Here is a 26,562-nt window from a genome sequence, read left to right as displayed (position 1 = left end):
TCATTAGACACGCCACACAGTTGACTTCTTTATTTATCAACAAAATATACAGATAGTCAGATAAAAGTAAAACTGATATCAAAAAGAGGACACATCTTTGGTTCCTTTTCACGACCAGCAAACTTCCACAATCCTACTGAGTATGGAGGAAAGAGAGTTTTGTTTTTTCCATTCATGGCCCAGGTGGTCATAATGGACACGATCTGCTCATTAAAGACAAAAAAATTGGTGTTCTAGTAATTGTTATGGAAATAAGCCATTCTACGGTACATCTTAATCACACATTCAAATGACCATTAAATTCCAAGAGAAGCTCAATTTGTGGTGGGATATGTGATGATACAGAACATCCATGCAAGATATGAATATACATTCACAAGTTAAGTGCTTGTCTGTTTAGAGTACTGCCAAATAAAATCAAAAGGCATTTTTTGCATAGAGATCTGGTAACATTCTTTTGCAGTGAAATTACAACTTAGTAAGTATTAAGTGTGGGAGACAATCTTCTGAGTGGTCTACACATAGCATTAAGCATTGTGTAAAAATACCAGGAATGTCAGGAACCATATTTGATAATTTGGTTTGAAGATAACAAATGTGCAAATTAAACAATGCACAATAAGCCATACAATATTTAAAGGAAGCAATGTCTATATGTATATAAAATAATAAAAAAGAAATTGTGCTGGAGAATTTCAAGTTACCTAAACATCAGTATCACATAAAGATATTCTTAGCGTACTGACAAAACAATTAGAAAACATTTCAGAGGCAACTTATTTAACAGCAGAGAGAAAACATGTACTGAACAGTATGTATTTAGGCATGCCTCTGCCTCACTATACACTATTTAGGAGTGCACATTGCAGGCTGGTGGGCTTATTAAATGGTATGTGAGAGCGCTTGTTCTTATTCTTGTGTAGTAAGTGGTTCAGTGCTTGTGTCTGGCAGCGGGGCGTCTGTGCTGGAGGGGTGTTCACAGTGGCAAGAGTGTGAGCAGGAGCCAGGGTCTTCCAGGCCTGACTCGAGCAGACAGTCTGTGGGTGGAGGGGAGGGGGAATCGGCCTCTGGGTCTCCGCACGGCTCTCCACTCAAAGTTTGGACCTTCTTGTTAAGCTCGTTGCGCTCAACTTTCAGGGCCTTTCTTAACTTCTCCAGTCTCTGCACTTTGCCCTGAAGTGCCTCGAAGTCACGATCTCTGACTGATTTCTGAAGGGGTTTAAAACAAAAATGATTTTATTGACAGTGGAAAGACAACATTATTATTTTGCATGAATCTGTGAAGACAATTATATTGTCCATTATTAATTTTCCTTTGGGACAATTAAGTTTACTGTTCTTACCTTAGCCTCTTCTTATTTCATGCAAAATCAAGATTAAATTCTACTTTGATCAAATTATAAAAATGTAGTAAAAATGACCTGTGAATTGTAAACAAAAATATTACCTCCTCAGCCATTTCTAGTAGTGCCTTATTGCTGCTCTCCCATCTGGACCTATACATGGCGGTCTCCTTCTCCAGCTTCTTGATCTTTTTAGTCATCTATACAATATCAAAGCAACATATTTAGCAACAGATCTTCCCTGATATAGTTTTTAGTATACACATGGCAAAAAACATTTCACCTTCTCCATCTCCTGTTTAAAAGTGGTAAAAACCTCATTGCTTTTGGACAATGTTGTTTGAAACTCCTCAAATTTCTCAGTGTACAGTGACAGCTACAGAAGAAATAATATAAATAGTTTGTAAAATAATAACATAACAAATCATTTCAATAATTTATAAGTAAATATACTGCAAACCTGTTGTTTGAGATGCACTTCTTGTTGCTTCATAAGTTCACACATTCTTTGAGACTCCATTGCTTCTTTCAATAGCTAGAGAAGTAAAGTCAGTTACAATGTTAAAATATGCCCTATTTCAAATGTTGCTATTCATTCATGTTTTGTATTTCTGTCCTTACAAACTCTTTCTCTCTTTCGTGTCTTTCCTCTGATTCTGTGAGGAGCTGCTGAGCCTGGTGAAGTTTGGCATCCACCAGCTGCTGTTGAAGGTCCTTGTGCTTCACCACCTTGTCTATGTGCTAGGGAAAGATAACAGTTTGTAAGTATTTTACATTGTGACTGGTCTGATTTATTCTTAAGTAATCCCACATACCTCCTCTCTTAGTTTGTACTGCTCATAGAGTTTCTTGAGCTTCTCTGCCAGTTCACTGTTCTCCTGTCGCAAGCTGGCGTTGCGTTCATCGTGCTGTTCCATCTGGGCCTGGATATCGTACAGAGTCACCTGGAAGTGCGATGTCACTTCTTTCCTTTTCTCCTCTTCCAAACGTGTTCTCTTTATGCCCTCCTCCTGCAAACACAGCACAACCAAGCATTTAAAAACTGACACTTGGATCTACTGTATTCCCAAAATCTCTAAAAAGTGTTTCAATTTGCAGGGCTGTGGGCAATTTCATCTAAATAATTATTTAGTAATTTTTTGTTATTTTTTGTTTGGTATATTCATGTGACTTTGATGCCTTCAGTCAGAATTTACAATGCAAATAATCATGGAAATAAAAAATAAAAATACATTTAAATGTTGGTCCAATCTTTTGATCAGTAGTCTACCTTGATAATTTGCAGCCATTTCAAATCCTTGCTACACAAAACACATGTACCTTAAGAGTGCGGTTGTGCCTCTGCAGTTCTCGGCACAGACTCTCCAGTTTACTGCGGGCTAAGATAGCCTTGCTGTGCTCGTTCCTCAGGTTGTCCTTTTCCTGCACCAGCTGAGTCTGCTTCTTCTGCAGCACCTTCATTTGTTTCTCCGTGTTACGATGCTCCTCCAACTGGGGGACACACATTTACACATATGCACATATGCATTAGGGTCTGAATACAGTTTAGAAAAAAATAAATACAAATTTGCTAGAAATTGTATAAATGAATCACCTATAATTAAAAGGTGGTTGGTATATGTGGGATTTTTTTTTTAATATTTCACAAAAGTGACGTGACCCACGATTACCTCAAGATATAAAGTAAACACGTTCTAAATTAATCTTGGCTTTACAAATGGCAATTTTTAAGGTGATTTATTCACAATGCACATGATGTACATTTGTCTTTTAGTTCTCAAGACATTTCTCCAATCAGAAAGAAGAATTATGTCACCTTAGGCAGCCAAATAATAGAACTAAAACCAATTTCCTTTAACCTAAAATGGCTCTCACTATAATCAGGTGTTTCAGTAGTATAAGATTTTAGAGCAAATGACCAGATGTTACAGCTCTTAATAGAGCATTTCAATCTTATAACCCTCTGATAATAAAAAAACACAACTTACTAGTTCAGCATACTTCTTACAGAGTCCTGCAAGCTTCTCCTCGGGTGTACTCAGTGTGTTTAAGGTCTGCATTAAAAGTGTGATTTCTTTGCCTTGAATAATGAAATAAAGATGCTTTACAGATGAATAAAAACCATGGCATAGCAGAAGTAGTAGTCTCTTACCCAGGCCCTTGACTTTCTTCTTATCCTGGGACTTCTTCTGCTCTTTGTCCCCTTCCCGGTTGACTTTACCACCTTGCTTGTCGTCCTTGTCATTGCTGAGCCCGTTGAATTCAGGGCTGTGTGACTGTCCATTGGCCACTGCGCTGTCGTCAGAAACACTCTCTCTGCAGTACGTGCTGAGGATGTCCTCCAGCTGCCGACTAAGCTCCTCCGCCATGTCACACTGGGACAAGGCTGCATTTGACACTAGAGTTACAAACACAAGTTAAAAAATGGAAGTCTGATATCTAACACTAATTGACAGGCTTTTTTAACACTAACAAAGTGTAGCTGTAAAGCACCTTAATGGCATTTTAGCACTTTGCTTTCATAACATGGCCTAAGCTCACAAGAGTTAATTCTGTATAATACAGATAAAAAAATAAAATATATGGCAGTAAGCATCAGTTTGACTTGTCTGTAGTTACCTTCTGCAGGAGCATCCTCGGCCTGTGGAGGGCTGTCTGTCTGTGGGGTTGGTGCTTCAGATTCTTTGGGGCTGGTGCTGTCCACACTGTCTTTTACAGGTGTCTCAATCTCTGCTGCTGACACTGGAGAGTCCTCAGTTTCCTGTGTAGCCAGCGCCTCCTCTGTGTCCTGCTTCTTCATCTAGGGGAGGGGATTGAAAACACGTTAAAAATATGTTAATGTTATGCCTTTCCGCATAGTGTTTTTATCAGATACAGTACTACATTGTACATTCTGTGCCATTTCGAGTTTGGTGAGCAAGATAAGATATCATTTGGCCAAAAAAGTCAACCATCAAACATAAAAAATCATTATGTGTGGTCTTTCACTACAGTTTGCATGTTACTGTTAGACAAAAATAACAGGGGTCTAAGTAGCCATTAAGGGAAAGGTAATGCAATAAAGTGTTAGTTCTGTCTCTAATCTGGGATGCTCTAAAGTATATGAAAGACCCTTATAGCCACAAAGAATTAAATCACTTAACCAATAAAAATCTCAGCTAAACGATTAGCGTGATCTGATTAAACACACACACACACTAAAACCTCATATATTATATAAAACTATGTATCGATCATATATTGTTAGTGGATTTACCTTAGCTACACAGGCTAACGTAAGCCAGTGCTGTTTTAGCTAAATCAGCCACAATGTTTATATGTGTTTCGTCATAACTACGAATACATATGAACAAAGCTATTCACATATACACATATACACAATTTCTAGATTAAAATAAAGTCTTTACCGTTAAAATCAATGGAAATAGAGCTTAGTACGACAGCAGCAGGGTTTTCGACAGCGTGAGAAAAACACTTCCGGAAATAACTTGATTCTTCCTCTCTCCGGAGTCCTGCACTGTAATGCTGAGGATAGGCGCCATCTACTGGACTTTAGGCAACATACTTAACATGTATTATCTTTTAACTTTTTTTTTTTTTTCAACTTTGACATTTAAAATATATATATATATAGTATATATATATATATATATATAGTATATATATATATATATATATAGTATATATATATATATATATGTATATATATATATTATAAATATAGTATTATATATATATATATATATATATATATATATATATATATATATATATATATATATATATATATATATATATATATATATATATATATATATATATATAATATATATATGTAAGTTTTGTTTTATTGAAAACTGATTTACTCAGATAAAAGTTTGCAATATTAAAAACAAATCCACACAAAGCATTTTAAATTTGCAACATAACTTTATTTGTACAGTATTTGCACTGGACAATTTCAATATACTTTTTTTTTTTTTTTTACAGTTTTCATATTGTAGCAGAATGTACTTTTCCATGTTCATGTTTGTGTGTCATGTTCAGTGGAAGTGTATTTGTTTCTCGTCACTCATTCATACCGTCGGTCCAGTCAAGTCACAGTATAATAGGTCATTTTTGAGCAAAGCAAAAGTCAAAAACAGAAAAAGAGAAAATAAATACATGTAAAAGAAATGCAAGGACCAGAGGAGAATTTACATTAGGACAATAGTCAGTAATGGCATATGAAAAGTATTTTTTACAAACATGTGGGATTGTAAACATTTGTAGTGTAGACATTACTTGACAGAGCCAAGTATGACTGTAGGTTTCAGTAAAGACAAACAGCTTCTAGGACGGAAGACAGATTGGAGATATTTGAATTGCCTTTTCAATACCTTAAATGTTCCTGATCATGCAGAGACTAGGACAAACTTAGTCTAAAGAAAATGATGCACAAAAATAGTCCAGGATAACTGGATCAGGAAAAAAGGCTTTTACTTGAACTTTCCTGTGAAACCATGTTCTAGTGAGGCTTTTCCACTTCTCAGAAGTGATCAGAATTGCATTTGAATCCCTGTCAATGTATCAGAACATACATATAATTTAACTTAAATACTTTTAATGTAAATCACTGCACAATTTCTGAATCCCAGATTATATTAGAAAATGTCAAGTAATTTCTGCTAGCTGCACCCAGTGTAAGGAGTGTCACCCGTGACAGCAGTTCATGGAGGGTTTGAGTCAGATTTAGAGTTGTAGTTATTGCAAGACTTTGTAAGATTCACAAAAATAAATGTGCTAAGAAAATGACTGATCCATTACGGCTTCTAATCAAAAGAAGCCACTTCAAATGACCTGATTCAAAATCACAGTTGAACCAACTGGGTCAGCACATGCAGATTACTTGTGTACTACTCATATGGGAAATCAAGTATTTTACGATCAGCATTTAAGGTGATCAACTTTGGTAAACCACCTCTGAAAACAAGGCAAGTACCTGCATGAGATAAGAGAAGAGTCAAATAATCAGATATGACTACAGCTTAGCTGAACACAGTGAAAGCCATTACGAAAATGAGGGGACTATTTTTAGCCAATATTTCTTATGTCTTGTACTCCTTTTATAGGTGCCCACAGTAAAATGTGCCACTTACAATAAAACAGTGGCAAATAATGTAACTTTATAGAAGAAAATAGAGCAGCAATATTTTGCACAAAATGTGTGCACATTCAAGTAAATAAAGATCAAAAGAAAAGAATCTAAAGACAGATACACAAGAACCTCCAGTCTTTGTTGGTCGGATTGGCACTTTAGTGAATAGGCGTGCATTTTCACTAGAAACTAAGATTTTAGCATCTCTTCTGGCAATAGTGGTGTCCACACAGAGGTGGTCATGATCGAAGACTCTACAGAAACCTTATGTAGAGACAAATTATTATTGACTATTACATTGTTTGACCTTTTATGCCAGCCAGAAGAGCTCAGCTCAGTGGATATCATTTAGAAATATGAATACAGATCCTTTACAAGTATGTGCTTGAAAGCTCTTGCTTATACTCAAACTCAGTTCTCAACACAATAGCTTCAATTGCATGTAATGCAATAATTTAGTGGTGAAATCCACAGAACAGGAGCTCCTATGCTCAGATGGGGACAGTCGGAGTCACAGCTCTTCCTCACACAGTGCCCGTCAGTCAAACATCACACAATCACAGCTCAGCTCCTTCCACAAAGCCCAACACTGATCCAGGGACAGCTCCGTAAGATGCTATACTAACCTCTGAATCATCAGGCGCCACAAGACTTCGACCAAATCATACGTCACGTGTCCAACAGTCAACCAGGAGTTTTCAGAGACAGTCTAATTTACATCTTTTTCAAAAAGGATAAAACAAAAATTCTTCATTAAAAAAAAAAAAAAAAAAAAAAAAAAGCGCACACCAAACGCCCTTTCAGCTTCTTTAAACTAAACAGAACTCTTTACCTGTCATCCGGAAACTCATAGCTGTCTGCTGTCCACTAATCTGTGTGAGGTGTCGTGCGTATACAGTGTAGGCTGGTGTTGTATGTAAGTGTGCATGATCTGTGTGCAATTATATAGAATTATTATAGAAAATCCAAGTCTCTACTTGAATTTCAGCTGCAGTTAGGCTTGTCACTAGTTTGATGCATATCCCTGGCCAAATTTTCCAGCTGTACACGAATAAAGAAGGAGGATACTTTTTCTAGTCAGTTTCAAAATTGACTATACATATTCTACACCACAATAGACCCATGCAAATCTTTACGGCTTCATTCCCAAGCACTGAATATAGTGATACATGTTATGGATTACATATCAGCTCTACCACTATACAATACATCACCAATGTTACTTCACAATCACTGCTTAACAATAAACGCTAAATTTACTGTTCAGTCCAAACGTGATTAGTAGCATTTCTCGTCACTTCCTGCGACCTCTCTGTCATTCGGCCTACAGTGCGTTTGACCAGGGATATTGTGTGACAGTAGGCAGGGCATTAGAACACCATGCAAAACACCTACTGCGACTACTGGGGGATAGAGCGGCGACTTGCGGCAAGCTTAAGAAAAAAAGATTGAAAAGCAAATGCTAAAAATGTCATCTTTTAACAAATAACATTTTTGCCTCTGCATATTTTTCCCTAAACATAAGCCTTTACTGCCCTATGTTCTATCCCCACAGCTATGCCATTATTTCATAGGTTAGATCACTTCATAATTCAAATCATTATTAATTACACGGCACACGACGAACATTGGATCTCTAGCTATACCACCCACAAGATTTTTTTTTGTCATCAAAACCCGAACCTATATCAAATATATAATTTCAGCCCTTTTTACCATTTTGTTTTTACCCCCCACCATAGATGTATTTATCACAAGGAAAAGATCTGACTTTACTCTCATTCATATAGCAGCCTCTTCCCTCTTTTTGTGGACTAGTTCCATTTGTAGATATGTTGAGCATGGCACCAAGACTAAAAGAGTCTCCAAGTACCATATTTCATCAACAGAAATCAAGGAGAAAAAAACACTTAAAAAGATAAATTAGGGTTGGGGTTAAATAAATCTAAAGCAAAAATGGGGATAAGGGTATACAATTCTTTCAATTGCATGATGTCAGATTGACAAAGAAAACTGGGAATAATTCCCACAGCATCCCTTTAGGAAGATGCCTCAGCATTTCTCTAAATGGAATGTCCAATTAATAAAAGAAATAAGAAAGTGTAGATCAAGAGCTAATCATTACCACCACAGAAGGAATAGAAGCCATCACATGGCAGAAGGTACTGTATGTGCGCTAAAGCCAGGGCTTGATTTAAAGCAACAGGTTAGTCCTAGGTACCACACTAGTCTGCCCTGTTAAGTGACAGTCCGTTGGCTGAAGAGAGCAGGGGTGTGGGGGATTTAGGGGTAGGAAATCAACATTAGAGGAATTCTCCAGTAAGACTCTGGCGCTACAGGTAACAGGGACTGGGAGCCTTGAGTCGGGGGTTGGGGATATAGAAGGGGTTTGAGGGGTGGTTTTGAAGAGGTTAGGAACCTATAGCTGGAAGCCCTCCATGGGAGCCTCCTGTTGGGGAAACAGGTACTGCTGATTGGCCTGGTCCACTTGTGGAGCCAGATTACTGTCCACATCCTCTCCTCCGAAGTAGTGCTCGATCAACTCAAACGCCTTCTGGTAGATCTCCTGGTTGTCATGGCTTTGAAGAAACTCAATCTTGTCTAGACCTGAAAACAAAAGAAGCACATGACCAGTTTATACCAGAAGTAAATCCACTGTAGACTAAATAAAGATGACATTGCAGTGAGTCTGATGAATCAGTACCATAAGCTTCTTCAATGTGAGCGCAGTAAGGGTTGACTCCAGTGCCATTGTTGTCCTGCTTGGCCTCTTGTTCACCCAGCCTCAGGATGTTCTCCAGTCCATTCAAAGCCACCTGCACAATCTTGGAATCCATGACAGTGAGCAGGTCACACAGAGGCTTTATGCAGCCCAGGTTCACCAAGTATCTATAGGAGAAGTATGCAAAGTCCGCTTAGAAAGAGTCCACAGTCCTTGACACAAAATATCAGTTTTGACAGCATACACTAGCTATTTTTTCATCTTCACCAAAAATTATTTAACTCTCCATGCAAAACCTCAAAATCAATCTAACGTAACATAAATCCCAAATACAGTGGGGGATGGAAAAGCCTTTAGTAGGCTGGAATTAATGATTTTATTAGTAGACTTTTTCCTGTGTGTCACCAAGTCAAACAATTACATGTATTGTACATTGACATTAATAATTCCAATTAATCATTGCATTTAAGTAATCAAAATCATTAAGCGTAACAGTTAACAGACCTTATTTGTTCTGGTGTACCCCCCGAAGTTGCATTGGTGATAGCCCAGGCAGCCTCTTTCCTGGTTCTGAACTCTGCTTTCTGTAGAATGTCAATTAGCACTGGGAAAATGTTGGCATCTATTACTTTCTGCAAGGTTGCCGAAAAAAAAAAAAAAAAGGTCAAAACCTCAGACAGTATGCACGTATATTGTATAGTAGTGTTGCTGTGCAGGGAGATGCTCACTTGTATCTGAGCCCGGTTTCCAGCGGTGATGTTTGAAATGGTCCAGCAGGCCTCTTTTCGGATGGATTCCTTGGCACTGCTGAGGAGGTGCAGGAGGCAGGGGAGGGCAGAGCAGTTCAACACAACCTACGGACAAGAAAGTAGCTCTGGTTTGTTTAGATTTGTAATTTTCAAGTCACCACAAGCCAGATTTATCATTCTTAAAGAAAACACATCATAATAATGCAAGGACGACTTGGGAAAACTGAAAAAATATAGAAAATAGGATAGAAAATTTACACATATTTTCCTTGCAATATATACTGCATTGAACAGAACATTTATTACGTTTAGTTCTTTTTGTTGTAATGAAATATAACTATACCTGTGTCTGAATGTCATCTCCTGTGACAATGTTGCCCACAGCTCTCAAAGCAGGGGATGCCACCTTATAGTCAGTGTGCCTAGAGAAGACATGGCAGTTTTTAAATTGTGGTTGCATCCAGATTTTGTCTTGACAAGCTATCTCCTCAGCTCTTCAGAAGAGGTAGGTTTCACATAATAGAATCTGATGTCATAATTTCAGATAGGGTGCCTATATTAATTTTGCACAGCAAGATGGATTCTCATGATATTTGTGAGTTCACAGAGTCATGAGAATCCATCTTGAGGTGCTCCCGCTGTATGGTTTAAATTCGACCCTCGCCAGTAGTCAACCCAGTCACAGGGCTTTTATGTGCAGGGGAGGAGTTTCAGGTAACATGATGACACCCCCAAGCACTTGGCCTACACAGACCAAAACAAACATGTCGGCACTGGCGGACATTGATGGTGGCTTATAACGCCCTTAATGCACAAATTTGTACTGCAAAATGGCATTCATTTATCAACATCTTCCCTCCCCAACATGACACTTGTTTTGGTTTTAACTGGCGCAAGTTGGATACATTATTTTGACAGGTTTGCTGTGATTGGCTAAAAAGAAATTGATGGGTTTGCTCGAAGCATTCTTATTTTTCTTTCTTTCTTTCTTTCTTTGTTTGAGCCAGGTACAACAAATTTCAGAAATTCTGCTGCAAGACCCTCCTTTTCCTGCTTTTTTAAACACTTTCAGCAAGAGCCATTACAGATCGATAATGTGTAGAACTCAATTCACAGTGAACACTTATTAATCAGGCATGAGCAAGGTTAGGCCTATATAACACTATGGGAAATTCACAGTTTTTGACTATTACCGTATTTTCCGGGCTATTAGACACATTCTTAAGCCTTCAACCCCATCAAAAAACAATTGTGCACCCTGCAATCCAGAGCGCCCTATACATGAATGCACTCTGGTGTCCCAGCATGACTTTAATAAACTATAAAGCCGCACCACCCGCAGCGCACGCAAACACGCACGGAGCAGAGAGCGACCGCAGCAAAACACACCCGCAGCCACACTCATCACTCCACGCGGACGAGGACAAGGAACGGACCGAAAAAGCGCATGCAATGTGCCACTCTGAGGCACAACTGTACAACTAAGTCACTGCGAACACGCCTCCAATCCGGTCCCAGACAGCACCCTCCCTATGCACCACAACTGAACAAAGCTCAGAGTCACTGTTAACGCACCAAACAAAGTCCGACTGACCCATCTAACTGCTGTGTTTCGTTTAAAGTCTGATGCGGTTTATTTGTGAATAAAGTGTGAAAACAGACCATTTAATGACAGTGCGTCTTATAATCCAGAGCGCCTAATAGCCCAGAAAATATGGTAAGTCCTGTCAATTAGCAACAAGCAGTTAGGGATAGCAACTTTTCCTGAAGCTATTATGATAGCTTTAAGGTGCATTGTGTAACCTTTCTGGTGAAAAGCCCGTCAAATACTTTTTTCCATGGAGATGTTATTGCTTCTTCTGGAATGTTTCACAGTATGGTATTAATCCTTTCTGTCTTCACTGAGAACAAAGCAGGTTACAAGTCACATCTGTGGAGAGGCAACCCCACGCACAGACAGAATGATTGTTTTTTTTTTCTAGGTATTGAGGTATAAAACCACCATTAATTTAATAAATGTAAGATTGGGTTGTTTAATGTTAACAGTGTTAATTAATCCAAGGAAATTATTTCAACAGACAAGATGTAGCTGAACTGGGTATCAGTTTGTGTTCATGTAGATCATATATTGACCATAACCTGCTCTTGACATGTTGCCTCATCAGCACTGAAGGATGGGTCAAATGTAGAGGACAAATATCCCTACAGAGACTAAATAGTGTACCTTACCTGATAAAGCAGGTCAAAAATCTGTAATTTGATATAGTTAAATAGCAAATTCCACCATATAATTTTGACCTTCCCTCCATCCATTTTAAAACTGCAGTAATTCCTGAATGTTCTGATGTTGTTCTCACATGAATGCAACATACGGAACAGAATTAGGCCAACTATTATCCTAAATATGATCATAATTTCTGAGTGTGCCTTACATGAGCAGTTCCACGAGTCTCCTACAGACCCCGGAGTCGATCACAGCCTGGATCTTGTCATTGGGGCCGTCTGAGAGGTAAGATAGGGCCCAGCAGGCATCGGCCAGTAGGTCCGGGTCACTGCTGAATAAAAGCCTGGAGAGCACAGGCAGACAGGGGGAAACCTGGGGGGAGAATAGAGTACACAGCGGAGTGAGGTTAGCGCGGTTCAATTTGTAAAACATGTAACATGTAAATGTCTTTGTGTGTTAAGACCTTTTCAAAAGCTGGTGGAGGGTTCTTTCCCCTACAGAGATTGGATAAAGCCCAAACTGCATTTCTAGTCATGGTCAATCTAGTGGATTTGGTCAAAAGCCTGGAAACAAATACAAATAAAAAGCAATCAGCACAACTGATTTTAATATAAGAGATTATGCTTATTATGCTTTTGTCTTCTACATAGGTGCCAGACCATGCTGACCCCACTTATGGGAAGGTACAGCAGTGTATGGTATTTCTTCACTTGTGCCAAAATGGCTATACAACACTGCTGAATGATTCCTATGTGTATTTGAAATAATAATCATAAATTAGAGTAAATAAAGAGCAGTGGGCATGTATGGTGGGTAGGGAATTTTCATAGCAATGGCATAATGACTTCAGGAGAGTTAAGGTTACTCAAACATGCATGAATCACTTCAAATAAAAAACTGAATAGGTAAATGTGAAGCGAAGCAATTCTAACATAGTTAAAAACCTTTTAAAGTTGGTAAAAAATAATAGGATAATATGTTTTCTAAGAGTGTAAGTCAAAAGTCAAAAGTGTGCACTTTGAACTGAATCTAGATTTTAAAACATGACTTGTAAATCTAATCACAACTCTTTTCCAAAACCATGTTAATAAAAACATATACATACAATAATAAAGGTGGAAGGATTTGGCAGTTCAGCACATAGTCTCTGCATACTGCACTGTCTCCTGCAATGTTACCCAAGGCCCATACAGCCTACAAACAAAACAACAACAAAAAAAAGATCAACATAACTTTGCATTAAAGGGGCATTTCAAAGTAGGAATCGGGTTTTACCTGCTCTTGGACGTCTTCAAAGTCTGAGTTAAGGAGCTCTTTAAAGACTGGCACTGCACCGGCCTCAATCACGGTCTTTGTCTGCATTGAAGTGCCCGATGCAATGTTTGTGAGAGCCCACGCAGCTTCAAACTGAAAGATATATTGTAAACAAATCATTCTTAATTCATCATTTAAAATTTATTAAAATACAACTGTTTTCTAGCTGTACCTGTAGAGTGCTGTTGTCACCCTTCTTTAGAAATTCCACAAATCTCTCCACAACGCCAGGTGTATTTATAACTTCATCAATAGGGGGATTAGGCTCTGAAATGTGAAATGCAGACACAGGTCCTATATTAGACAAAATTGAGCTTTAAACCATATTAGAATGCCGTTACCTCATCAAAACTTTATCAAAAACATAACCAGAGTTATGTTTCATTCACACATGTTTGAGCAATCCTGGATTAGTAGCTTGTCTTCATCTCCAAAGCTCAAAATGATCTGTTCCACCTTGAGAACCCGTGAAGTGGTGTTTTGAAGTTAAGAGCTACCTTTTATGTTTTGTTCAGTAGAGGACTGAAATTATCCAAATCATTCTAGTGAAGGTGTATGGAACACTTCCTATATTGCCATATGATATCACAAGGTGGAACAGAGTGTTTTCTGTTTGAGAGAAGAACAGTCTAGACATGTAGGAGTTCTGTGTTACAAATGTGTGAATGAAACAAAACACAACACCAGGTATGTTTTTGCTGAAAATTATTTTTGCTGAAACATTATGACATAAATAAAAAAATGGTGGGCCCTTTAAGACACAGTTTGTGAGGGAGGTTAAGTGAATACCTTTGGACAGAAGTTTCCTAAACTTTTGTGTTGTGGCAAGTTGAAGCTCTGGGTCCTCAGAGAAAAGCATCTCTACCATCTCTTTTGTTATAACTCCTTCCTGAAAAGAAATATGTGATCATTCAAGAGCAAGCATCTCGACGCATCCTCAGTGTGGAATGTATTCACTACTCACTGTTACTGGGGAGGTGAGGTAGGCATCCACCAGTGGACTTTCAAACATGGCTTCATCTTCATTGACAATATCAACATTTCGCCTTTTGAAAAGCTATGATGATATTATTATTATTAATAATAATAATAATAAACATCATATCACATCGTATCATATCCCCATATCACCCAGTCCGCATTTGTATTATTTGTGTGTTTACATAACTGTGGCCAAACCTGTTGTTCCCGTTTCTGTTTCCTAAGCTGGATGCCCTCCTCCTCTCTCCTGCGCCTCATCTCCTCGGGGTTCAGTGCTTTGTTTTTGTAGCGGTTCATCCTGCAGTTATCCTTGGCCGGACTGGCTGACGGCTCTATGGGATGATAAAAAAAACAATGCTGATGAATACAAATCAGACCAAACCCAGTATTTCCTGAAATTCAGCACTTCTAATATGAGTACTGAAACTATGAAGACAAAACGTAAACACTTTTTAAGCAACACAAGTGTCATCATCAAGCACCCATACACATGTATAGTTTTGAGTCACTGGACCTACAGGTGCTGTGTGGGCATAATCTGATGCCTTACATTTTGTGCAATCATAGCACTGGAGCAACACAATACTGACCACATGGAGTGCCACTCTGATTTGAAGAAGGAAAACATTGGAGATTTCAGCAAAATTAAGCTTTCCTGTTAAAATATTAAAATAAGGGCCACCAAATTATGAATGTATAAGGCAACTTTAGATTTAAATGCACAGGTAAGTTACATACTACAGAAATACTCTTCTTAACATGGAGTTAAGACAATATCCACTCACTCCCAAAACTCCAGCTAACTCACTCCCTCATACAAATTATATAATCCTATGGAATAATTTGTCAACAAATAGAAAAAAAAAGACTTCAACGACCGATTAACAACATAATGACTAAGGGATTACTGAATATAATGGCCTCAATAATTGTGAGGTATGTATTGTCTAATGTATTGTCTAATTGTATTGTTGGGGTATTTCATGTTTTAAAGAGTCTTAAGTCACCCCACAGTACAAAACTGTTCACTTAAATTAGAAATTCCACCTTACATAAGATAGCGTGGCTTGAGGACAAGGTGGTGCATAACTTGAAATAATTTTCATAAAAATACTGCACTGCAAACACTATTGTAATAATATGGCATAGATTCATTTATGGTCAGGATGTGTACTCATAAGAAATTATTATTTCTACAACACAGACATCTGAATAAGAGACATAACGTTGGATAGTACATTTAAAGACAATTCTGCAATAACCACAGAGAAGCTAAAATTAGGAGGTCACATATCAGTCCTAAGCTCTGGGGTCAGAGAATCATTTTGGTTACAGCTGACTGAGTAATCCTAAATATATTTAGGCTGAGCATGCTAACAAATTGTTTTCTTCAAATGGCTTTAACATCACAGATCGAATGGCTACATACAACTTTACATATTTTTCCTATATACTCAGGTGCCATACACATTTATCCCAATGTAAACTTAGCCTATGTGGGTAATAAAATGTGCTTAAAGGCGTATATAAGCAACTTAGCTTTATAGCTAAGTTAGCAGCATGCGTTAGCTAAACACTGACAGCCCAGATTTCGTAATCATTATCCCTCTAACGACGCCACAACACACCGATGTCATTCACTGATCTTTTGAAACGCACTCAGAGGACATCTTACCCATGGTCTTCTGTGTGACTGAAGAGTTTCTAAGAGGAACAAATATAGGACTTATAAATCCGCTCTCTAGTGTAGCTTTCCAGAAATTGCTCTTGTAAGCAATATGTCTGCTCCTGCCGGAAACGTCAACATGTGACTTATGACTTGCCGGACTCAAGGGGGCGCTCGAGGATAGCACATATTTAAACTCTGATTCATGACCAGACTGTATGTTCATGTTCATGATCTGTAATATTTGTGCGTTTGCAGGATTATAATGTTTTTTTTTTTTTTATTACAAGACTGGGTTAGACACATACTTCCCATCACAACAATCTATAGATATATAACCAGGGTGTCCACACTACAGTCTGGGGGCCAAAAGTAGCCCTCAGACCAGCAGGAGTAATGTTAATTTGAGTAAGAGGAATAGAAGTAGTAGGCTCAGAGTGCTAATAGCCTACTAGTACTATTCTACTTCTCTTTAACTTAAATAACATCAAATTATACATAGGAATTCGGCTTTGGATTTCCCTTTATGTGTCTTCTGCAATTGTGACAGTAGAGCAATCTGTAATTCATCAATAGCTTACTGAAAATGTGGAATTATCAGTATTGCAAATGCGATACAGTGCTGACAAAATACAATTGAACTGTGCAGTAATAGACCTAATTATGACATTTATCCCTCTTGAAAAAATAAAAGGCTAAATAATCACTAACAGAATACCATTTGTGTAGTCGTCCTATTGCTGTTAATGGTCCTATATTGTGCAAAACTGACTCTTGTGCCCTTTTAGTTAGAATGTTGTTACCTCATCAAAAATATACCTGGAGTTGTTTCATTCACACATGTTTGAGTAGGTTAATCCTTATTGTCTACATCTCTAAACCTGAAAATGCTCTGTTCTATCTTGTGATGTAATGAAGCTGTAGTTTACAAGTTAACATCTACCTTTTAACATTTGTTCAGTAAAGACAGGAAATTCCATTGCTGATATTATCCAAGAGATCGCTGTGAAGGTATATACTTTTAAAAACAGCAGTGGAGCATTTCCTGTAGCACAGGGCATCACAATGTGGAACAAAATGTTTTCCGTTTAAGAGAAGAAGTTGGCCCAAAGATGCATTATTTGTGTGTTAAACATGTGTGAATGAAAAAAACAAACAAACAAACAAACAAAAAAAAAAAAAAAACAAAAACAAAAAAAAAACACAACTTCAGATATGTTTGTGATGAGAAAGATCAGAAAATAATGCCAAGAGGCCAAGAATCCTATGCATTTTAATACACAGGTGTCTATTTACAGTGACATGACTGTTTGACTACATGGCCCTTTAGGTAGGCCTATAGAACTGTGTGTTTGAACACCCAAGTGCCTTGCTCAAATTGAAAGTGACAGAGTAATACAGTGGGGTGCATCCGTGGTCAATTTGCTGGGAAGGCCCGGTGGTAAATTACACTACTATATTGCATTGCAGCATTGTCCTCTGACACGTCGCCTCAAGGGATCCAAAGTGTACAGATGCACCACTTGAACTCTAGGGGGCAATATTGTACAGATCAAATGATACTTACACGGCCATCCAGTACCGTCAGGCTGTCTCCTTTTCTACCATTAGAAGGCTTGTGGGGTCATGTCAACTTGTGGAAAATATTTTAGCTCCAATCATTACGATTTCTTGGCTGGAGAAAATATAGTGTGAGAATGTGGAATTTCAAATTGCTAGAGCAAACAGGATGTACTCTGTAAGTGTAATTATTAATCAAACAAGCTTATTTAATAACACACAGAGATAAACTGTACCTTCAATAAGTAGTTGTTACTTGGGGTTAGGCTTTATAGTGTTATCAATCCAAAGTGGTTACTTTAAATTAAGGGTTAGAAGTGGTATATGAGGCTGAACATTCATTTGTGACTCCACTCTACAAGACACCAGGTATCACCATTATCATACAGAATGGTAATGACAATGAGCAAATACAATTTTACTTCAATTCAACCTTACTGCTAGTAGTACAGTTATATTTACTGAATGTTTTTTCTTCATAAAATTGTAGGCCTACTTATCATATGACACTATTTCACTTCAACTTTTACATTACATATTTTACAGTGTACCAGTACCAGACACAAGTTTTGTTTGCATTTTCCCACTGAGGCAAACACTTTACGTTGACCATATTTCAATATTATTGTGTTATTTTAATATCAAACAGTATTTATTATTGAACATTTTGTCCTTCCGATTACATTAACCTCAAATATAAAATATAATGCAAATAGGGTAGCCTACTACATCCGGACATCCAGTTACTCTTGCAAGTTATTCTCTCGATATTCTTCTTTCTTTCTTTTTTTCTTTTTTGCATTGCTTTGTTTGGAATGTTTCACAGTATGTCATTAAACCTATCTTCAAGGAGACCAAATCACACCTCAGATCTGTGGAGAGGCAAACCCGCTCACCTGATTTTTTTTAATTGTTATTATTTTTTAAGGTATTTTTGAGCTATAAAATCACCTATAATTGAATAAATATAAGGTAGAGCTGCATAATGTCATACTGTGGAACATTTCAGACAAAGCAATGTCACATAGAAACAAACAGGTGACAGACCCTTCACCAGAAAAGTTACAAAATGCACCTTTCAGTAAACTTTATTCTTACATTTGAGTACATTTGAGGCTTAATAAATACTACATGCAAAATCAAGGTGCTGCAGGTTAAACAAAAAGAAAATGTTGCTATTAGTTATTAAATATAAGTATAGATAAAAAAAATTGAAAGATATATATATATATATATATATATATATATATATATATATATATATATATATATATATATATATATATATATATATATATATTTTTTTTTTTTTTTTTAAACAATGCACCTTTACCACCAGATGTCACTAAAGAGCCACTACTAATGGGTATAACTTAAAAAAATAAATTTGCAAAAGACCTAGAAACAATAGGTCCTAGAAACATAACTTTATTCAAAAACTGTAAAATGTTTCATATTTCATAATTCTCTCATGCACAAAAAATAGCCAAACCCAATGATCCATTTGAAAACAACCATTGTCTGTTTCACCACCTGCTGTCAGAACACAGCTGTGTTAAAAAAAACAAAAAGAAAACACCGCAACACAAAAGTAAGTAATAGCCTGTACTGAATGATATTTTAGCACTATAAAATACCAACATGTATCTCCATTCAAATGGCTATCTCTTTCCTCTTCCCTATGGCGCTATCTTTATGATTACCACACAAAGCAAACAGCCTTCCTGCAGTTGGCTTTCCCAGGCAGCATGAAGATATCTCTCATTTCAACTAGTCTAGCTCTATTATCATATCAGATGTAATTGAATTATGGGGCAGTTTAAGCCAGCCAAATGTGAACAGACAAATCAGAATGGAGATATGTTTGACAACTGGAAATTGAATTAAACTAGAAACATCCCTAATGTTTTCTACTAATGTTTTGTTTTGTAGTTAAACATAGAATTAAAGGGCCTCTGTACCAGAGTAGTTCAGGGAAACACTAAGCACCATTAAAATGTGTTGTAAATGTAGCTATTTGTGGGAAAGAAATGGCTGAATGATATTGCTAATACAAGTAATTTTAACATGAGAACCATAAGAAAGAAAGAAGACAGTATTTGGTGAGAATTATATGTAAGCAACTGGACTATCCCAGACGGTTGTTTCATGGTCATGGTTCAATACTGCAAATAGTTTGCAAAGATCAGAATTCTGGTTTTCAATTGGTTTTACACTGGGCACCCTTCTTGCTGCATCCAGCCATATTACTGAATTACCTGACCAGCCAGATTCACACACTTTGACAAAACTTTACAAAGAAGAATGGATCGGGAGCCGTATCTTATCTCCCTGATTTCATAGAATGTGATTGACAAGCAGATTAACCAATCAGAGAGATGCATGCTCTGTTTGTGTCAAAACAAATAAAACTGCTTACATGTAAAAAAACAAAACAAAAAAAACAAAAAAAAAAACATTAAGGACTGAGAAACAACACAGATTTTTACAGAATCAACAATCAAAGAAACAACCTATTATCTCAGGTAAAAGAAGTTATATATTTTGTTCTGAATGTTATGAGGATTTTGGAGAGGAGATGTCTTCCACATTTGAGGGATACGTACTACAAATTAGGGGTGGCTGGATTGTTTCAAGTGTGGAGTTTTTCAGGTTTTAGGGTCCGGTTCATGTCCTTTCTTTTTGAACAGAATGTAGAAGGGATTGGCTGGTCAGGCAAGTGAGTGAATGGGCGTGCAATGTAATATTATGTGCTTTGGCAGCGAGGTACAAAAATCAAATAATGGATAGTAGCTTTAAAGGGCACTTGTCATCTGTCATTGCTTTTCCTTTTACATTATTATTGTGTCTGTTACAGTTGAAATTTGGACAAAGTTATTTTTTGTGTTATTTCCCTATAGTGTGCATCATTAGTCTAGACTGTAGCCTATCGGGATCCCGCAGGCTGGACACTGGTGGTCAGGCTGTGTGTGGCAGCAAAAAGGTAGAGAATGAGATCAATACAATTATTGGGAGCCCAGAGTAATTGATGAACATGTGGCTGGAGAGGACTTCCTCTGGAGCTGGAGCCAATTTCTGCCCAATAGAAAAGACTCAATAAGCACTATCAAAACAAAGTGCTTTTATTTCGCCCCAGTAAGGTCAGGGCCATGCAGGATTGTAATCTTTATAATGAGCACAAGAATATAACTCTTCATATCCTTGATCACAGTTATGTCTATTTATGCTTGCCCTTTAGCTCTCATATTTTATGTTGAATAATTTAACTGGGTGTTCCTTAATAATAAATAATTAAATTAAATAATAAGAAATAATTTCCCTTGTAGATCAATAAAGTTTGTCTAAGTCTAAGTCTTAATGCCTCTCTATTACTGTAATTGAAAATTGTTTGTAGTATGTCCTGGCAGCACTTAAGATCACCTCTTTTACAGGATACCAAAGGGCCACATCTTGGAGCTGCCTCTTGGGGGAGCTTGGAGTAGAGTCAATGCTCCTCATAATTCAAAAATGACCTCAAATCAAAAAGAGCCCTGGGAAAGAGGGAAGTGTCATAGGGAAATAGAAATAGGAGCCTGTCTGCACATCATGATGGGTGGATAGTTGTTTTTGGAGCACTGAGATTAAAACCAATCACGTAAATGTATATTATTAACATACTTTTATGTAAGGAAATTGTACTGCATTTGACATATCCTCGAAGAATCATCGCAGCCCATGACCTCCATGTCTTGTTTTATGTGTATATGGTCAAGAGTACAACTTATCCTTATTGTGGATGGTTCAAGAAATATGAATGCAATGGGTTTCAGCTTCTTGTTACAGGAAACAGTTTGAGAACTTTTCCCCCATTAAAAAGATAGAGTATTTTATTTCTAATTGTTAATCGCTATGGCAACGGCCCTATTTCCCCATTGTTCTGAAAACCATAATGAAACCAATTCCATTACCTCTCACGCAATATATTGGAGGAGGACAGTAGTGGCCAAGCAGGTGATGACTTTGGAGGACCTAAGTGGCTTGGTAGAGGTTTTTGTCCGCTCTTTGTAGTAGCCATAAATCTCTGTGTGATTGGAACTGTGAAGAAATGACACACACTCACATACACACACACACACGCAGCTCCGTAAATAACATCAACACTGACCCCGAGAGCGCTCTGATCATCTCGCAACCACCTTCAACCACTAAATCTATCTAATTAACCGAAAAACCCCACTCTCCAGTCAATCCCATATCCCCTGCTCTCTGCTCCGTAATAGCATGTGACAAAACACGAAATTAAACCAACAAACTCTTTTTACCCTCCACCATCTTTTCTGCTATATTAATTGTTGTTTTCAAATGTGTGCGATCCACGGAATGGATGCTCCCGAAAAACAATTTGGTCCAGTCGAGGCAGGGTAAATGGCTTTTAAGTTAACTTCAAAATTCAAGGGCTAAATTATTCCTGACAACGTGTCACTTAGCTGGGTGTACTCCATGTTGCTCTAGGCTCCACTTGATTTGTTTTGCTAGTGGATTATAATTGACGCTTCAGACAATTGAGAGGAAAATGCTGTAATCATAGTAGAAAATTAGCACCCTGTTTTTTGCAGATATGTTGTCTTTTTATTTAGCCAACTGCAACCGACCTTTGTTGACCTTTTCCATGTTGCATCGTTAGTAATTTAATGAAAAATTTAATCCACAGATGATGTTAATTGGATGCTTCCATACACGCTGCATAATAGTTTGAATAGAACAAAAGCAACTATGGCAGCTAATTACAATTGAATTACACTCAGAATAGCCTATTTACTGTACAATGTGGGCGGGTGTTTATCACATAATGGGGTCTAAAATGTGTACACTCATGGGGATCTGCCTCCCTTGTGAGGATCTTGGAGGAAAAGCAGAGTTGGATGTTGGAAGACCGCTGGTACCACAGTGAGGCAGCTGTGGTTCTATAGTATAAACTGTTGTTGTTTCTTTAGGCAAGGCACTCCTCTCTGCCTAGTATGCATGAGTTTTGTGTGTACTTGTTGGTGGGATCTGAGGGGCTGATGGCACGCACTAGATTTTCAACATGATCAAGTTAAACAGTTAAAATAGGCAAAGGTTAGGCAAGTAGTAACTATTGTTAGTAACTAAATAAATGTAAGTTATTGAAATGCTGTAATTTGACATTTAAATCCAATATGTGAAGAGACAGGTATTTATCACATTGTGGAGACAATAAAATCTGTATACACTCTCTTAAAGGGGAACTGTCTCCCTCATGAGGACAAACATCTGGCGGTTTCAAGCTCATGTAGGTTAAGGTTTAGGGTAAGGTGATGCAATAGTGACTACAGTTAGGCCGGAGCACCAGAGGCTGACGAAGGACCTATTAACCCCAGGAACTCTTGCCATGATGTAGCAATGCCCCAGAGGTCTCTAAAAATGTATAGTTTGTTAGCCAAAAAAGCAAAACATTGTTCTCGCATCAGAAAGATTAGGGTTAACGTTATAGAGTTAGAGTGAGGGTTAGTGTTAGAGGGCTAGTGTTATAGAGTTAGGGTTAGGGTTAGCCTTAGAGGGTTAAGGTTATGGTTATAGAGTTAGGATTAGGGTTGGGGTTACCGTTGGAGGGTTAGGGTGAGGGTTAGAGGGCTAGGGTTATGGTCAGTGCTAGGGTAAGCATAATAGACTTAGGGTTTAGGGTTAGGGTAAGGGTAGGGTTAGCGTTAGAAGGTTAGGGTTAGCATTATAGAGTTAGACTAAGGGTTAGTGTTAGGATAGGGTTAGGGTTATGGTTAGGGTTAGGATTAGGGTAAGGGTTAGAAGGGTAGGGTTATGGTTAGTGCTAGGGTAAGCATTATAGACTTAGGGTTAGGGTTAGAGTTATAGAGTTAGGGTTAGGATTAGTGTTAGAGGGTTAGGGTTAGGGTTAGTGTTATTGTGTTGGGGATAGGGTTATCATTATAGAGTTAGGATAAGCATTATAGATTTAGGGTTAGGATTATCCCTAGGGGGTTCGGGTTAGTGTTAGAGGGTTAGGGTTACCATTGGAGGGTTAGGGTTAGCGTTAGCGTAAGTGTTATATACTTAGGGTTAACCTTAGAGGGTTAGGGTTAGTGTTAGGGTTAAGGTTATAGACTTAGGGTTAGGGTTACAGTTGGAGGATTAGGGTTAGGTTTAAGGGTTATCTTGGTTATCTTTTTTTTTGTTTTTTGTTTGTTTTTTTAATAAAATGTGCAAAAATTTAGAAAAATGGCAGGGTTAGGTTAGGAGTTAGGGTTAGGCTAAGGGCAATGGATAGGTTTAAGCTTAGGGTTACGCTTAGGGTTAGGCCTAGCATCAGGGTTGGGACTGGGGGTTAGAGTCGTGGTTGGGGTTTATGGTTATTAGGTTTAGTGTGGGGTGTGGCCAACACCCAACACTAAGCCATTAAAAACACACTAATGTTTGTATGCATGTTTTTGATGAGGTAACAACATTATAACATGGCTTAAAGTTCACAAAAATCTATTTTGGGTAATATAGGACCTTTAATGTAAGTAAATGTAATGTTCCCGAGAAGCATGCAAACCCAGGATGTGTGCGCAGATGTGTGCTCGAGTGTGAAATAGTTGTTACCTGTATAGCACAGCTCATTAAACTCTCCACAACAGGTTTCAGACTGAGAGAATGTTCCTTTTACATATTCAGAGGCAACAGATTTGAGCCATTAGTCAAAACAAAATTAGGCAATTATTATGAAGAGGTTGACGGTTATGTTAGAAAACAGTGTGCTTGGTGGTTCTGCTCAATTAATGTTAAGCATCATTAAATAGTTTACAAATAAGGCCAATATGTAGTACAATGATATGTTCAGAGGAAATGGTGATTACATCTGTTGAGGTTCACCACCACAGCTGCTCCTTTGGCCTCTTCTACCAACATCAGATAATAATGATGTAATGGAGGATGAATCTACAAACATGTTGCTACTTTGTTTACTTATTAGGCCAAGGGTCTCCAGCCTGTAACCTGGGAGCTACCAGTAGCACTCCACTCCCTTCCAAATAGGTCGCCAAGGGATTTCTGAATTATATGCATTGTGCTGAATAAATACAATTTGATTAATTATCATTGTAAATGTATCGTTTTGGTGCCTAACTTGTGCACTAATAAATGGATTTGTTTCATAGGAATGTAACTTCCCCATCAAAGGCTGGGTGTGGCTCTTATATTTACTCAGTTTCTTGCAACCACTAAAATTATAGCTCTCTGACATTTAAATTTTGTAAAGGTCACTGGAGGAAAAAGTTTGGAGACCCCGGTATTAGGCTATATATGTACAAGCTACAGTGTTTTTACTTTGATGGTGGTACTTGACTTGTATTATAATGAAATACAAACATTGGCAAGAGTATATTGTGGGTGCATTAAATATGAATTGGCAGCAAATCAGTTGCATGAAGTTATAGAATAGCACTGGTATACAAGGAGAAAGAGTTGCACTCTTTCTCCTTGTATAAAAGATGAACTAGTGATTGACATGACATAGGGTTATTTATTGTATAAGGGTGAGCTACATATTACATCACCACCAAAGCAGCAATAATGCATTTGACTCGCATTGTATAGGTGTACTCTTAACGGTATAAACAATTAATCAAGCACCACTGAACTTGGGTTGCCAGTGTCTTAACCTGCAGATACAAACATTTCTATTTTTTTCATTTTCAGTATGGGAAGACCATGCCTCATGGGAGATCTCAGAACCTCCAGAATTCACTCCCTGAGGTGCAGAGGGTTTCCAGAGTGAATTCAGACCAGAGAATGCAATTTTAGATAACTGGTTTTAGTTGTGGGATCTGGCAACCCAAATTTAAGACACATGTTCAGGCTCTTATTGTCTTCTGATTGAATAGATTGCTTGAGAATGAGGACCAAAACAACAAATGTTAATGTTAAAGGACCATTGTGGATTCTGATTCCACGGTGATAATAATAATCACTATTTATTAAGACAATAGAATGTAATTTTCAACATTAAAGCCTAGTACTTTCTTTTATATTACCATGTGGACTTATATCTGTGTAATCCCTTCATTGTCCAGGTAGGTTTCATATAGTCCATGAGCATATATTAATATATGTGGTCTTATACTTGTTCTGACACAGCTCCAGAGATAAAGCTCTTTCTGTCCTGTGAATCTGACTTTTTTAGTATCAATACCTGCTCATATGAGCATCTAGTTTTAACTAGTTTTAGTACTGATTAGTATCTGATTTTTGATACTTTTGATAACCAATCTGGGGACATGTTTATTCAATTTTCAATAAAAATGCCACATACCCTACCTTTAACTTTGCCTAAACTCTCAACAAATTACAAACTGAATGCTTCCCATGACTTACTCAACAGATGAACCGGCAGCTGTGTGCAAAACGAAGGCTTGTTTAAGTGCAGAGATTTTCATTTTTGTTAGAGCAATCGACATAACAGACAAACAAACAAAAGCCTTTCCAATTAAAACTTGAGCTGAGTGGAATAAGCCCACTTGCTGAGGCAGTGTTCAGATCTTTCCATGTGAGTCATCAGGAATAGTCTTGTGTTTAATTTGACGGAGGACTGAAGACCATCTGCTGAGACTTGTGCAAAAACGAAGCCTGTCTGATCATTCCAGTCTCTGTCTTTGGATGCACACTTCATCAAAATCAATACACTTCTTTAGTTTTTAGACTGACAGCCTGGTTTGTATATCACAGGTAATGGAAGGTTTGGAAATTATAAAAGCAACATATTGAACTGATCAAGCTTCAACAGCATTTCAGTAATCCAAAGTTATGCACAGAGTCTTATTCACCAAAATCAGTTTATAAACAGCAATACAAAAACAGCTCATATGCTAACTGC

General features: G+C 37.6%; 2 protein-coding genes across 2 annotated transcripts; both read right to left on the bottom strand.

Annotated features, from left to right (window-relative positions):
• Positions 1-15: 15 nt before the first annotated feature.
• On the bottom strand, positions 16-4,866 carry txlna (taxilin alpha). Its single transcript, XM_055157466.1, has 11 exons — positions 4,751-4,866; positions 3,963-4,143; positions 3,496-3,741; positions 3,332-3,423; positions 2,664-2,834; positions 2,159-2,353; positions 1,965-2,084; positions 1,804-1,878; positions 1,627-1,719; positions 1,448-1,543; positions 16-1,209 (listed from the first exon to the last, which is right to left on the bottom strand). Exons 2-11 carry the CDS (start codon positions 4,141-4,143, stop codon positions 910-912), a joined length of 1,569 nt encoding a protein of 522 aa, XP_055013441.1. The 5' UTR covers positions 4,751-4,866; the 3' UTR covers positions 16-909.
• A 387-nt stretch (positions 4,867-5,253) lies between these two features.
• On the bottom strand, positions 5,254-16,276 carry kpna6 (karyopherin alpha 6 (importin alpha 7)). The gene is made up of 14 exons (XM_020932545.2): positions 16,146-16,276; positions 14,669-14,802; positions 14,454-14,546; positions 14,279-14,378; positions 13,662-13,756; positions 13,451-13,582; positions 13,281-13,369; positions 12,639-12,738; positions 12,384-12,547; positions 10,295-10,373; positions 9,931-10,056; positions 9,707-9,834; positions 9,185-9,369; positions 5,254-9,087 (listed from the first exon to the last, which is right to left on the bottom strand). The coding sequence occupies exons 1-14, from the start codon at positions 16,147-16,149 to the stop codon at positions 8,900-8,902; spliced, it is 1,617 nt and encodes a 538-aa protein (XP_020788204.2). The 5' UTR covers positions 16,150-16,276; the 3' UTR covers positions 5,254-8,899.
• Between the last annotated feature and the right edge of the window lie 10,286 nt (positions 16,277-26,562).

Source organism: Boleophthalmus pectinirostris, unplaced genomic scaffold (assembly GCF_026225935.1).
Source record: "Boleophthalmus pectinirostris isolate CB_2022bp ecotype Guang Dong unplaced genomic scaffold, ASM2622593v1 HiC_scaffold_21, whole genome shotgun sequence".
NCBI lineage: Eukaryota > Metazoa > Chordata > Actinopteri > Gobiiformes > Gobiidae > Boleophthalmus > Boleophthalmus pectinirostris.
The sequence above is the reverse complement of the archived record's forward strand: the minus strand, read 5'-3'. Positions and strand labels throughout refer to the sequence as shown.

Excerpts from the sequence above, each read along its gene's own strand:
- txlna (XM_055157466.1), bottom strand. The coding sequence starts at position 4,143 with ATGAAGAAGCAGGACACAGAGGAGGCGCTGGCTACACAGGAAACTGAG. Across the intron at positions 2,835-3,331 it reads GTAAGAAGTATGCTGAACTA|TTGGAGGAGCATCGTAACAC; the intron begins GTAAGTTGTGTT and ends TGTGTCCCCCAG. Across the intron at positions 2,354-2,663 it reads GGCACAACCGCACTCTTAAG|GAGGAGGGCATAAAGAGAAC; the intron begins GTACATGTGTTT and ends CTGTGTTTGCAG.
- kpna6 (XM_020932545.2), bottom strand. Across the intron at positions 12,739-13,280 it reads ATCCTTCCACCTTTATTATT|GCTTTTGACCAAATCCACTA; the intron begins GTATGTATATGT and ends ATTTGTTTCCAG. Across the intron at positions 10,057-10,294 it reads GAGATGACATTCAGACACAG|GTTGTGTTGAACTGCTCTGC; the intron begins GTATAGTTATAT and ends TCTTGTCCGTAG.